The sequence below is a fragment of the Canis aureus genome, chromosome 16, assembly GCF_053574225.1.
Source record: "Canis aureus isolate CA01 chromosome 16, VMU_Caureus_v.1.0, whole genome shotgun sequence".
NCBI classification, from domain to species: Eukaryota; Metazoa; Chordata; class Mammalia; order Carnivora; family Canidae; genus Canis; species Canis aureus.
The window spans coordinates 22,772,607-22,787,923 of NC_135626.1; the positions used below are offsets into that span (position 1 = coordinate 22,772,607).

General features: G+C 43.4%; 1 protein-coding gene across 1 annotated transcript; it reads left to right on the top strand.

Moving 5' to 3' along the window:
* The first annotated feature begins 23 nt into the window (after positions 1-23).
* Positions 24-1,721, top strand: ZNF830 (zinc finger protein 830). Its single transcript, XM_077852186.1, has one exon. The coding sequence runs from the start codon at positions 73-75 to the stop codon at positions 1,183-1,185; it is 1,113 nt and encodes a 370-aa protein (XP_077708312.1). The 5' UTR covers positions 24-72; the 3' UTR covers positions 1,186-1,721.
* Positions 1,722-15,317: the final 13,596 nt, after the last annotated feature.

Here is a 15,317-nt window from a genome sequence, read left to right on the forward strand (position 1 = left end):
CCGGGAGCGGAAGTGACGTCGCCAGGCCTCGCCCGCACGGAAGCCGCAATCGCTTCGGGTCGGGGCGCCAAGATGGCGTCCTCCACCTCCGCTCGCGCTCCCGCGGGGAAGCGAGTTGTGAATCAGGACGAACTGCGGCGGTTGATGAAGGAGAAGCAGCGTCTCAGCACCAACCGGAAACGGATAGAATCTCCATTTGCGAAGTACAACCGTTTGGGGCAGCTGAGTTGCGCCCTGTGTAATACGCCGGTGAAGAGCGAGCTCCTGTGGCAGACCCACGTTCTGGGAAAGCAGCACCGGGAGAAAGTGGCCGAGCTGAAAGGCGCGAGGGAAGCCACCCAGGGACCGTCCTCCAGCGCAGCGCCTCAGTCAGCCAAGAGGAAGGTGCCGGACGCCGATGGCCAAGATGCCAAAAGACTCAAGGCCTCCCCGCTGCCTCAGGTGCAACCCTCCACATCCGCTTTGCCCACCAACTTTGACAAAGCAGGGAAGGAATCCACCAGAGCGACCCTCAGTAAGGCTTCGGGACTCGGTTTACTCCCTGATTATGAGGATGAGGAGGAGGAGGAGGAGGAAGAGGGAGGAGGAGGGAAAGGAGGGGACTCGAGCAAGCAGCCGCCCGACGCACAGGGCAAGGACCACTCGCTTTCCTCCCCGAGGGAGGCAACAAGTAGTATGCTGCCAAGCGGTTTCTCGGATACAAATCCCCCCAAGGCCCCCTTAATTCCCCATTCAGGGTCAATTGAAAAAGCAGAAATACACGAAAAAGTAGTGGAAAGGAGAGAAAACACAGCGGAAGCATTACCAGAAGGCTTTTTTGACGACCCTGAGATAGACGCAAGGGTACGAAAGGTTGACGCCCCAAAGGATCAAATGGACAAAGAGTGGGACGAATTTCAGAAGGCCATGAGACAAGTCAATACCATTTCCGAAGCCATAGTTGCTGAAGAGGATGAGGAGGGACGGTTGGACCGGCAAATTGGGGAGATCGATGAGCAGATAGAATGTTACCGTCGGGTGGAAAAGCTTCGGAATCGCCAGGATGAAATAAAAAATAAGCTTAAGGAGGTTCTGACTATAAAGGAACTGCAGAAAAAGGAAGAGGAGAATATTGACAGCGATGATGAGGGAGAACTACAAGATCTGCTGTCACAGGACTGGAGGGTAAAAGGGGCTTTGTTATAGGGTTTCAAGACCCAAGATTTTTACACCCTCTACAATGGTACGAAAAGTGCTGTTTCTGGGTATGATTACTGGTTCCTTCGTGCGTGGAGATTTGGTGACCTAACTGGGTTGTTGACATACAATGAGCCTGTGAAGATAGCACTTTTGAAAATTGGTGTAAAATATTTTTGAGGTGAGGTTGTTTTTGCAATTTTTGAGCTATTGTATACTAAAATGTCAACTTTTTTCACACGTTAAGTGAATAATTTTGCGTTGTCAAATCCGTAAGCTGTAAATATTGTACCTCGTTAAATATATATTTACTTAAGTAATTCTGTTTTGAAATGTATAAATAAATAGAAGCCAGGCTAACAGACAAGCTTTTAGATAAAAACCAAGTGTGGCATTTGGGATATATGTGTTTTTTCTTTTCTGATCCCCTAAATCAACTCAACTTCCTGCAGCAGAAGGGTTTTGTAGAAAGGTGGGGAAGAGGGTTTGTTTTTTGCTTTTAAGAATACTATTTATAAACATTATAAGTCATTCAGGGCAAATCAGTTCTCTGAGTATTGTTTCTGTTTCAAAAACATGCACTACGAGAACATGGGAAAATATATGACCAAACCTCCTTAACCCAATTGTTTCTCTTGATTAAACCAATGATTCTTGGATGTGATGTAGGTGCACATGAAGATCACCTGCCAAGCTTTTGAAAAGGTGCCTATGAAGTACCTTGGAGCTTTTAAAAAATTCGTGTGCCCAGAACCTACCATTAAATATTCAGTAACTCTGTGGAGTGGGGCCCAGGTATCTGTATTAGTTCTGAAAGCATCCCAGGTTGTTCTAGTATATGCCAAAGTAGAAGGGTCGTGTTTAGGTCGCCCTAAATCCAGAACCCATCTATATGTTTTCACGCTTTGTTTTTTTAAATACCGCTTTCCATAAGTTTATCATCTACTGTATAAAAGAAATACCACCTTTTAGGTTTCATCCAGTCTTAAATTTATTACATTTCATAGTTAAATAAGGGTTCAGAGTTGCTGTCCATTGTAGGGAGGATAAGTTTTTTCTCAAGGAGTAACAATTAGCTTGTTCCAGTCACAAACGAACTGTTGAAATCACTCCTTTTCCCTTTGGCAATAGAGATATTCAAGTGAAAAAGGAATTAGCGGTGTTCCAGAGGTAGAAATGCATATGGCATACTCAAATGAAAGTGTGTAGTAATGATGATAATAAGTAAAACATAGCCTTTACCTTGGTTCTAAGTGGTTCTAGGTGTTTTACATAAACCAAATCTAGTTGCTCTAAAGCTCAGTTGTTGGAGGCCAGGGTGGCTCAGTCGATTAAGCATCTGCCTTCAGCTCAGGTCATGATCCTGGGGTCCTGGGATCAAGCCCCACGTCGGGCTCCTTGCTTAGTGGGGAGCCTGTTTCTCCCACTCCCCCTGCTTGTGCTCTTTCTGTCAAATAAAATCTTTAAAAAAAAAATTTAAAGCTCAGGTTTTATGAAGAATACCAAGAGTTAAGGTATGAAAAAGCCTCACTTGGATGCTAGGTGAAGGAATTATTCCTGTCAGCAGTGTAGGAAAAATAGAAGTTTTTGAGCAAAAAATGATATTTGCAAAAACAATTACGGAAGATGATTTTAGTTGCAGTGTATAAAATGGAATGAATGTGGATAGGAAACGCTGTGAGACTACTTGGAAACAGATTTTAAAGGTAAAGTGAACAAGACAGTTACGAACTGAGAGTAAACAAAGTTGAAAAATTTCACAGGAAAGGCTAATATTTTAGTGAGTAGAGGTAGAAGAAAAACAGGAGGGATAAAGATGAAATTCACAGGCATGGGGGTTTTTAGTGTGGGTTCCTAAAAAAGTTATCTAACACTTAACTGAGCAAATTAACTGTCTTTGGCAGAAAGTCTTTCCTTGAGCTGTCAGCTGATTGGTAATAGCTTTGATTTGATAACAGCCTGCTTTCAATGTATAAACCCACAAGTACAATTTTCTATCATCCTTCAGTTTTATTTTAAAGATTTTGTTTATTCATGAGACACAGAGGCCAAGACATAGGCAGAGGGAGAAGCAGAGTCCTCGAAAGGAGCCCAATGTGGGACTCGATCCTCAGACCAGGATCATGCCCTGAGCCAAAGGCAGACACTCAACCACTGGGCCACCCAGACGTCCCCACTTTTATTATTTTAGAGTGAGAAAATACAAAGGTGAGTTTGATAGTTGGCCCTGTTCTACATTGGCTTAAGAAGCTAGGCTGATGATCTAGCAGAGCACCGCCCATTTAAAAATACGGGGCAAGCCACATATATATTTTCAATTTTCTAGAAGCCACATGAAAAAGTAAAAAGAAATATGAAATCAATTTTAATGTTGGGAGGCCTGGGTGGCTCAGCAGTTAAGCATCTGCCTTTGGCTCAGGGTGTGATCCTGAAGTTCCGGGAGTGAGTCCCACATCGGGCTTCCTGCTTGGAGCCTGCTTCTCCCTCTGGCTATGTCTCTGCCTCTCTCTCTCTCTCTGTCTCTCATGAATAAGTAAATAAAATCTTTTTTAAAAAATTAGTTTTAATGTATTTTATCTAATATATCCAAAATAGTCACTTTTGAATGTATAATCAATATTTTTTTAAAGATTTTTATTAATTTGGGCAGCCCTGGTGGCTCAGTGGTTTAGTGCCGCCTTCACCCCAGGGCCTGATCCTGGAGACCCGGGATCAAGTCCCACATCAGGCTACCTGCATGGAGCCTGCTTCTACGTCTGTCTATGTCTCTGCCTCTCTCTCTCTCTCTCTCTCTCGTCTCTCGTGAATAAATAAGATCTTTAAAAATTTTTTTTTATTAATTTATTCATGAGAGAGAGAGAGAGAGGCAGAGACATAGGCAGAGGGAGAAGCAGGCTCCCTCTGGGGAGCCCAATGCAGGACTCAGTCCCAGAACTCCAGGATCACGACCAGAGCTGAAGGCAGACGCTCAACCACTGAGCCACCCAGGTGTCCCTATAATCAATATTTAAACATCATTAACGAAATATTTTACATTTTGCCGTTTCTAGATTTCTGAAATCTGGGTATATCTCTAACAGCACATCTCAGTTTAGACAGGCTGCATTTCACGTACTTAGCCGTATGTGACTAACAGTAAAGGACAGCACAGACAACGAGAAAGTTGTGCAGGTGGAAAAATAAAACATGCACAGGAGGGAGTAAGCAGACCAATTTAGAGGGGAATGTTCTTTCCTGATAACAGTGGACGTTACTATTAGGTAGATTATGGGATGCCTGGGTGGCTCAGCAGTTGAGCATCTGCCTTCCACTCAGGGCGTGATCCCAGGGTCCCAGGATTGAGTCCTGCATCGTGCTTCCTGCATAGAGCCTGCTTCTCCCTCTGCCTGTGTCTCTGCCCCTCTCTCTCTCTGTCTCTCATGAGTAAATAAAATCTTTAAAAAAAAAGAAGGTAGATTATGAACCGTTCTGTAAGGTCTTGAATGCCATGCTCTAAGTAGTTGGAGTTTTCTATAAGTTAACAATTGAGTATCCTTGAAGTTGTTGAGTTCATTATAACACAGAAAGCTTAAGGAATGCCAGGTATATGTTACTATACAAATAAACAGCACTGGGCTTTTAGGAGAGAGAGAGAGCTGTTCCCAATACTCTGTATCCGGGAGAATGGGGGACCCTGAACAAAATGAAGGAAATCCTTGTTGGATCTTTGACCAATGTAAACAGCTACCAGGGTTAGTGGATCCTTCCTGATTCTCCACACATTGGTATGAAGGATCCTTCCTTCATACCTCTCTGAGCTGGGTCAAATAGGTTTTGGGATTAGACTGTGAATCCACTAATGTTCCCAAATTATAAGACTTAGTCCCAAGATTTCTTCCAGTCACTGTTCTCTTTTTAGAGAACCCCCCTCATTTAGCCAACAATATGTTAGAGTTACTGTGAATGAAACAAAGGTAATTCTCTCACCAATTCACTTACCAATTCAGTGTAGTTCCCCTAACTGGAGAGGAAAAAAATGCCGATCTAACTAGCCTTCAAATGTAAATTTGCTCAGTGGCTTACAACTTACAAAATGCTTTCACATTTGTATTTTCTTTATTGATGTATTTGTATTTCTTTATTGATGAAAGTAATAAGTACTTTTTACACACCAGGAAACTAAGAGGCTCCGGAATTAAAATTCCAGGAGAAAAATCAATTTACGCCTAAAACCTTTACTAGTAACAATCACCAGATTGGAGCTATAAGAACAGGGGAATTGGCAAGAGAAAACAGATGACACAGGTTCAAGTTCCCACTCTACTTTTTTTTCTTTAATAAGCATTTATTGAGTATATATGATACAATAGGGTTTTTTCTTTTTTTCAACTTTATTTTTTTTTTCACTTATATTCAATTTGCCAACATATAGTATAAACCACTCTACATTTTAATGGTTAGTGATCTTGGGCAAGTCACATCTCTAAACCGTACTGCACTCTACTATCAAACAATGATACCTCACAGGCCAAATGACACATGCATGTGAAGAGGGTTTATAAACAAGTGCAATACAAGTATGTCTACTACAGATGGTCCCCCACTTACTATGGTTGTACTTCACGTTTTTTCGACTTTACAATGGTGGGAAAGTGACACACATTCGGCAGAAACTGTACTTCAAATTTTGAATTCTGAATTTGAATCTTTTCCTGGGCTAGTAGTAAGCGGTTTGATCGCTTCTCGGCCTTTTGGCTAAGATCAAGTGTAGTAAGCGGTTTGACATTCTCGGAATGCTGGGCAGCAGCAATGAGCCACAGCTCCTAGTCAGCAACGTGATCACAGGTTAAAACAATCGATACACTGACAGCCATTCTGTACCCACACAACTATTCTTTGAATGAAATATTCAATGGATTATATGGGATATTCAACACTTTATTATTTTTTTTAAGATTTTATTTATTCAAAAAAAAAAAAAGATTTTATTTATTCATGAGAGAGAGAGAGCGAGAGAGAGAGGCAGAGACACGGGCAGAGGGAGAAGCAGGCTCCGTGCAGGGAGCCCGATGCAGGACTCCATCCCAGGACCCCAGGATCACGCCCTGGGCTGAAGGCAGGCGCTAAACCGCTGAGCCACCCAGGGATCCCCTCAATACTTTATTATTATGAAATAGGCTTTAAGTTAGATGTTGCCCAACTGTAAGTAATGTAAGTGTTCAAGAGCACATTTAAGGTAGGCTAGACTAAACTATAATGTTTTCATCTTATGATGGATTTATTGAGACTTACTGCAGGGTTACATCCCAATATGCCCATCATATGTTGAGAAAGATGGCCTAGTCTTCCCCTGCCACATGCTAACTTGATTTTAGTCTAACATAAAGCCCCTAATTTCCTCTTTGTGATTGAGTTAAGTAGAGCAGGTGATTTTCTTGAGATTTCTTTTACCTCCAAATTTTTAATTTTGCCATGAGACAAGTGGTATCTCACCTTTTAAACATTTTTAAAGTCATCCAATGGACTATCTGGAGATATATGGCTAAAGTGTTGCCGCTTTTATTATTTGCCCAGCATAGTCCCCATTTATCTTGGTGTGATTATGAACAGTACTCACCTTCCCTTTCAACACTCCTTTTCTGGAGGTATAGATACCCACCTAGAATTTTTATTGGAAGAAAAATCACTTACTAATGAACATAGAATCAAGGTCTTAATGGAAATAGTATGTTTCCTGTTAATGATGTACTAATTGGCTGGCTACTTAGCTGGATATTTGTGTAGGGGGAATTGAGTAAGTATATGGGTAGGAATAGTGGCTAGATAATTTTTTTTTTTAATTTACTTATTCATGAGAGATGGAGAGAGAGGCAGAGACCTAGGCAGAGTGAGAAGCAAGCTCCATGAAAGGGGCCCACTGAGGGACTTGATCCTGGGACTCTGGGATCATGCCCTGAGCTAAAGGCAGACGATTAACCGCTGAGCCACCCAGGCATCCCTACATAGATAATTTTTTATTGCTTTTTAATACTAACAGTCTAGTAGTTTGTATAATATCAATAATTACTTGAGAAGCTGAGTGAAGTAAGTCAGTCGGAGAAGGACAAACATTATATGTTCTCATTCATTTGGGGAATATAAATAATAGTGAAAGGGAAAATAAGGGAAGGGAGAAGAAATGTGTGGGAAATATCAGAAAGGGAGACAGAACATAAAGACTGCATATCTGGGAAACGAACTAGGGGTGGTAGAAGGGGAGGAGGGCGGGGGGTGGGAGTGAATGGGTGACGGGCACTGGGTGTTATTCTGTATGTTAGTAAATTGAACACCAATAAAAAAATAATAAAAAAAAAATAATAATAATAATTACTTGAGAAGCTTTACATTTGAACAGGAAGAAAATCCCAAAACTCTGCAGTCTATTTTCCTTTTTTATTTATTTTTTTATTTTATTTATTTATTTATTTTTATTTTCTTTTTTTTATGCATTCTATTTCCTATCTATAGTTCCTTTCTCAGTGATCTCATCCATTCTTGTGGGTTTAAATATCACCTATATACTGGTGACTCCCAATTTATATCCCTAGCCTTGACCCTTCTCCTAAGAGTCATCCTTCATTCGCCTTTATTCCCCCAAATCTAATGCATTGGCCAGAGTCCTGGCAGCTCTCCCTCTAAAATATGATATGCCCAGAATCTGTCTACTACTTTCTGTCTCCACTGGTCCAAGCCACCATCTCTTGCATTAGTGTTACCTGTTCCCTCACACACACTCTAGCCACGATCAGTTATCAACAAGAGTGATCTTTTAAAAATTTAGATCAAGTCACTGTCACTAAAAACTGTTCATCAGAAATAAAAAATAAAAAATAAAATTAAAAAAAAAACTGTTCATCATATGCTTCCATTACACTTGGGAGAAAAAAAAATCCAGGCCCTTATTAAGCTCACATGATGCTCAGCATTTGCTGGTTCAAATGTCTACTACTTATGAACTAATAACCGACCACAAATCCCACTAAAGTGGGGTGGAAAGGGCAGGAGAGCATAGCTGCTCTATGTTGAAATCAACTGTCATCATTCAATAGTGGGTTGGCATAGCCAAGTGTCCTTAATTATCAAGAGGAATGGTAAGTCAAGACTGGTTTTCATTTTTAGTGAAATCTCAAAAACACCTTGTGTGTTGAATGTGATCCTTAGCCTCCCCTCCATTCCCCCACCCCACCCCACCCCTCCACCCCCTGCTGCAACCTGTCTTCTAACTCCATCTGCTACCCTCTCCCCTTTATTCTCCACATCCCAGTTCTCACTGGTTAACTTTCTGTTCCTTAGATATGCCATGTTAAGACCTGCACCTTGCAGTTCCCTCTTCTCAGAACCCGACCTCAAACAGCATGTCAATCATCATTCGGTTCTCAGCCCTAATGTTTCTTTCTCAGATGACATAAATAGCTATCCCCCACCACCTCTTGTCACTCTGTCACATGATTCTGTGAATTCATTACACTTACCACTATCTTGAATTAGAGTGTTTATTTGCACATGAATTATGTCTCTCGGGATCCCTGGGTGGCGCAGCGGTTTGGCGCCTGCCTTTGGCCCAGGGCGTGATCCTGAAGACCTGGGATCGGGTCCCATGTCGGGCTCCTGGTGCATGGAGCCTGCTTCTCCCTCTGCCTGTGTCTCTGCCTCTCTCTCTCTCTCTCTCTCTGTGACTATCATTAATTAATTTAATTAATTAATTAAAAAAAAGAATTATGTCTCTCCCCCACCAGAATGTAAACTCCACAAGGGCAGAGGGCTTGTCTGTCTTGCCCACTACCTAAAATAATGCCAAGCAATAATAGAGCTCAATAACTAACTACTGAATGAATAATATCCACACAGCAGGAAGTTGCTTGGAAAACTGGTAAAAAAGACCAAGCTAAAAAATAAAAAAATAAAAAAATAAAAAAAAGACCAAGCTAACTCATGGAAGTTGGAACCAGAACAAAAGTCAGTTCAGCAGCTTAAAGGGCTGAGAAATCTTTTCCTATCTTGGGTCTCTCCTTTCTCTGGCACCTGAAGCTCTTACCTGTTCTGCAGGTAAGGAGGTATCCATAACAGCCTCTGGAGTGCAATGGGCCACCTCCATATTTAGCAGCTAATGAGAATTCCTCATGGCACCAAACAAACAAAAGGGATGGCCATATGTTAGTGGGAGCAAGTGGGCAGCCCTGATTGCCTAGAGGCCTCTGGAGTGGAGAGAAGGAGGAATAAAGTGATTCTTAGCAGCAAGATCAAAGAGTCAGCAAGGACACATTGCTTCCCAGCTGCTCTCACAGCCCTCCGTCCTCTTCTCTGCCACCATCATTTCATTTGGCTCCCTCCTCCTGTCACTTGGCAGTCAAAGCTATTTCAGAGTGAGTCTGCACTCAGCCATCCTTCATTGAAATCACTCCCAGTCTCTCAGAGGAGGAAAGGAGTTCCATCTGGCTGTACTTCCATTTTGCTAACAGCATTTGGCCAGCTTCTCGCGCACTTGGGAGCCAGCGGTCACCTTTAGGGGAGTTCGGGAGGACCACACTGATTGGGTGGTTGATGGTGGTGGTTATTGCTATTTTCATTGTGTGTGTGTGTGTTTGTTTGCTTGCTGTTCTGCCAAATGTGGTTATAAGAGAGTGTCAACCAAGCCAGATTGTCAGGTTATTATTAATAATAGCTACCACTTACTGGATTCCTACCATGTATCTGGCACTGTGCTAGGGTTTGACATACTCTGCCGCTAATCCTCAAAACAACATAATATCTTCATTTACAAACGAGGAAACTGATGCTCAGAAATGAAGGAGCTGCACATCAGTTTTCAAGGCTCAACACCCCCCAGAGGTAAAACGCTCTTATAGACACCATCTAATGACTTGTCCAAGGTCATTCAGCAACGGCTACCATAAGACTAGGATGCAACTTGATTCCTGGTCCCCTATTCTATTATTTAACAGTGAAATGTGGAAAGTGGAAGAGGATCCCCCAAAATAACAGAAATTAAGATTAGGGAGGTTTATTTTATTTTATTTTTATTTATTTATTTATTTTTTATTTATGATAGTCACAGAGAGAGAGAGAGAGAGAGAGAGAGAGAGAGATAGGCAGAAGGAGAAGCAGGCTCCATGCACCGGGAGCCCGATGTGGGATTCGATCCCGGGTCTCCCGGATCACGCCCTGGGCCAAAGGCAGGCGCCAAACCGCTGCGCCACCCAGGGATCCCGATTAGGGAGGTTTATGATCAATGTTCAGGGACCTTGGTGCTGTTCAGAGACCTTGGCTGGGCCGAAAGCTGTGTTTTCTTCAGAAATTTGTTAACAGACTCTGTCCACAGTGCCCCACCTTCCTCTATTTCACCAGCAATCAATTAGATTACTTAGTGGTCTCTGATGGGAGCAAGAATGACTTCAGTTCCCAGACACTGCAACTGGGAGACAATCGTTAGACTGGGCCATGTGGTCCACCACTCTTTACTCGACCTTGAGTAAGTTACCTCACCCTTGTTTCCTCCAATGCAGGTAGAGTTAGAGTTTCTACCTCTTAGAATTACTGACAGGATTAAATGAATTCAATGCATGTAAGTGTTTTTAGTACAAGCAAATAATATTATTGAATAAATGACTGTGACTAAAGACAAGACCCTTACATTCAAGAAACCTACAAGCCGGTTGTATTGTAAGTGGTATAAGAAATTAAGCAGGACCCAATTATTTACTAAACTACTGATAGAGGCAGCAGCAAGAGAGCTAATCAAAAGTCTGTAGTCTGACTTTTCCCATTCACCAGTTATCTATTGCATCGGTTTGTTCCCCAAGCCTTAGTCTTATCATCTGTAGTATTATGCTATCTGGGTACTCCCTAACACCCCCCCACCTCTATCACTTCGGTATTGTAATTTATAATAAGAAATATGTATTTTGGGGTGCCTGGGTGGCTCAGTCAGTTAAGCATCTGCCTTCGGCTCAAGTCATGATCTCAGGGTCCTGGGATTGACCCCTGCATCATCTCATTGGGCTCCCTGCTCAGTGGGGAGTCTGCTTCTCCCTCTCCCTCTGTGATCTCTCTTTCACACTCTCTCAAATAAATAAAATCTTAAATACACACACATATTAACTTTGTCCCCATTTCTTTCTTTCTTTTTTTTAAATTTTATTTATTTATTCATTAGAGAGAGAGAGAGAGAGAGAGAGAGAGAGGCGGAGACACAGGCAGAGGGAGAAACAGGCTCCATGCAGGGAGCCCAATGTGGGACTCGATCCAGGGACTTCAGGATCACACCCTGGGTCAAAGGCAGGCGCTAAACTGCTGAGCCACCCAGGGATCCCCCTTGTCCCCATTTCTGGAAGAGATGTAAAATCCTTGGAATTTCCTAGGGGCTCCTGTTGTGCCCAAGATTGCGAATCCGAGAAACCACCGAGGAGCCGACACCAATGCAAGCGCACGAGGGTTTATTTACAAGCTCGAGCTCGGGTCCAAGTGTGCCCGACACAGCGGAGCTGGGACTTGGACCTCGAAGTGGGTTACAGCTGGGTTTTTTATAGGCTGGTCTAGGGGATTTTCAGAAGGGGTGGAAGAATTTCTCCAAGTTCTGTTTACATTCTGATGTGGGGCTTTCAAGGGCATTGAGCTCTGTTCTCATTCTAATGAGACTTTCTACCATGGGCGTGGGCTCTGTTGTTTTTCTGATATGGGATTCTCTGCTGAGGGCAATTCTGAGCTCTGTTGTCTTTCTGATATGGGATTACCTGCCGAGGACATTGAGGATATTCTGCAGTTTTTCCCATAAAGTTCAGCTCTTATTCACAGGGGCCTACGATGGCTGTACTTGTGCTAATGCTAAACATTAGGTGGGATGGCCTTGATTTTTCTCAGCCTCCACAGGTGGCACAAGTCAATTAAGCTCTTGGTTTCAGCTCGAGTCTTGGGGTGGTGGGATTGAGCCCTGCATCAGGCTCCACACTCAGCCTGGAGTCCGCTTGTTCCTTTCCCTCCATACCCACTCCCACCCCCGTGCTTGCTCTCAAATAAATAGATAAAATCTTTTTAAATAAATAAATAAATTAAAATAAAAAGGTAAAATCCTTGGAATTTCCTGAGTAGAGAGGTGAGAGTCCTAAAGGTGGCTTTTGTTACTCAAAACAATCCCAAACACCTCAGAGTTTATGTTAATGAGGTGCCTTCTAGGAAGCCCTAAGGGTTCGAGCTGGTTGCCAGGGGAACCAACCTTGGGATTAGGGTTAGAACTTTCAGCACCCCTCCCCACCTCTGGGAAGGGAGGGGGCTACAGATTCAGTTTAATCACCAATGGCCAATGATTTGACCAATTATGTCTGTATGAGGAAACCTCTACAAAATCCAAAAAGGATGGGGTTTGAGAGCTTCACGGTTGGTGAACATGTTGGTGAGCAGGAACATGGAGGTGCTGGGAGGGTGCCATATCCAGAAAGTGCAAGGAAGCTCTGCACCCCTTCCCACATACCTTCCGCCTATGCATCTCTTCTGTCTGTTCCTGAGTTACATCTTTTTATAATAAACAAGTAATCCAATAAATAAAGTGTTTTCCTGAGTTCTGTGAGCTGCTCTACCACATTTATCAAACCCGAGGAGGGGGCTTTGGGAAGCTCTGATTTAGAGCTGGGCAGTCAGAAGCACAGGTGACAGACACCCTGGACTAGGGATTGGCATCTGAAGTGGGGTAGGCGGCAGTCTTGTGGGACTGCACCCTTAACCAAAACACTTTCATTGAAAGTGTTGAAAACCCACACATCTGGTGTTAGAAGTTTAGCTTTCAGAGAGCCCCATCTATAATATGATTGGAAACCATTGAGTTTTTTCCTTTACCATCACCAAGACCAAAACAAGCTGAAGGCAGGAGAGGGAGAGCACAGTGGGCTGCATAGTCAAGAATATTCAAGAGGAGGGCACGGCAGAAGCTCCCAGAGAATGGGCACCTGGGTGGCTTAGTCATTTAGGCATCTGCCTTTGGCTCAGGTCACGGTCTCAGGGTCCTGGAATGGAGCCCCATGTCCAGGCTCGTCGCTTAACGAGAGTCAACTTCTCCCTCTGCCTCTGTCCCTCCTCATGCTCATTCGCTCTCTCAAACAAATAAAATCTTAAAAAAAAAAAAAAAAGCGGGGGGGGGGGGGGGGGGGAGGGAGCTCCCAGAGAAGGAGAGAAGAGGGTAGGAGCTCTCCTGACATAAAGGAAATGGCATGTGAGGTACAAGAGAGGAAGGAAGCATTCAACCTGGTTTTCAACCTCTGCTGCCATACCAAAGCTGGAAAACCAACTGGCATCAATACTACCTCTCTGCCAGCCTAGAGTCCAGTGGAGGAGACAGAACTTAAATTTGCTTCCCAAATAGGCTCATCTCTTTGTAAAATAAATTTTCCCTTTGAAAATTATTAACTTGCCACCTAAAAGACCTGACCACCAGGACTTATTACTAGAAAACACAACCCAGAAGCTTAGGGAAGATGGTAGCAACTTTGAGTCTCCCTCACTTGGTATCTGTGAGCTCAATCCCTGGGTTGAGGGTCCCAAGCCCTGCCCCTGCCTCTGGGTGATGTTCAGCTATTCCCAGAGGTACACTTGACACCTCTCCTCTTTGTCCTCTCTCAATCTGGCAGCTGCAGCACAAAGATATCCAAGGAGAGGCCAAGAAATTCCACTGCTTAGGAACCTACATGCATCGCCTTTATTGAAAATAAAGAGCCATGAGCTGATTTGAAATATTACATCTTCCTACAGCTGTTCCCTTTTAAATATTTATCCTGGCAAACACCATCACCGTTTTTTACAACTTATTTTAATTGTGTGACTATTAAGCAAACCAAACCGTAAAATTGGCTCTCAGTGCTGAGATTTATGTGATTCATAGACCAGAGCTTATTAAAAAGGGAATCCACTGAGTGCAAACTAGCCTCACGAGTGCCCCACACCGTCTCCAGGAAGGTGTGAAGCCTTTTCCCTATTCCTGCCTGTGGCTGCCAAGCTTTCACAGTGATGAGCAGCATGAAAAATGAACAGAATCTACCCATTTCCCTCTGTTTTTTTTTTTTTCTTCTTCTTAACAATCCTCAGGAGCTTAAATTGGAAGTCAGGGATGCTACAGTCTTACAGCGGGTGGCAGAAGCTCTGAGAGCTCACAGCAGAATCAGTGCCCTGGAGGATTAGGTAGCATCAAGGTCTGAGAGGAGGACTTAATCATAGGACTTCGAGTAACTAGGAATAGGCAGGTAGTGGGTATCCTGTGCATTTGCCACCAAGGTCATTGTTGGCTTGAATCATGAAATTGCTGTATGCCCAGCTCTGTTCTGAGGGCTTTATGCTTAGAATGACAAGTTAGGTAGTTTTGTCATCCACTTGAGGAAGTAAGTGTCCGACTCCTAATTGTGGCTCAAGTCCGGATCTCAAGGGTCCTGTGATTAGGACCTGTGACAGGCTCCGGGCTCAGCACGGAGACTGCCTGGGACTCTCTCCCTCTGCACTTCCCCTGCTCATACGCTTGCTCTCTCTCTAAAATAAATAAAATCTTAAAAAAAAAAAAAAAAAAAGACTTCAATTAAAGCATGCCCTCGAAAAATGCACTTACAAATATTTACATGAATACTTACTCTTTCACTGTTTACCACCCAAGCTGTCCTCATTTTCCTCTATATTTTTACAGTAGCCAACTGACTGCCTCCCAGTTTCTCTACACAGCAGCCAGACTGATGGCAATCCTGTTAAAACTGAAGTCAGATAGTGTTACTTCTCTGCTCCATACAATCCACCAGCTTCCTATTTACCTGCCACAAATGGCAACAACTCTAATGTGTTTACAAGGCGCTCTAGGGTCTGTCTCCAGATCCCCTGCTGACCTGGGCTCCAGTTCTTCTCAACCTTAACTCCTGCTGCTGTAAGCACAGCCATCTCCTTGCTGATCTCATTACATGACTTAGCCTGGCCTCGGCCCTTACTTGCGGTTCCCCGTACCCTAGAACACCACGCAGCTCTCATTCTGTTGTCTTTACTCCATTGTCATTTCGTGGCAGAGACCTTCCTGAACACTGTGTTTAAAAACGCAACCCCCCCACCTCCACCCTGCCTGGCACCTCCTATCCTCCTCCTCTGCATTTTTTTCTCCACAGCACTCA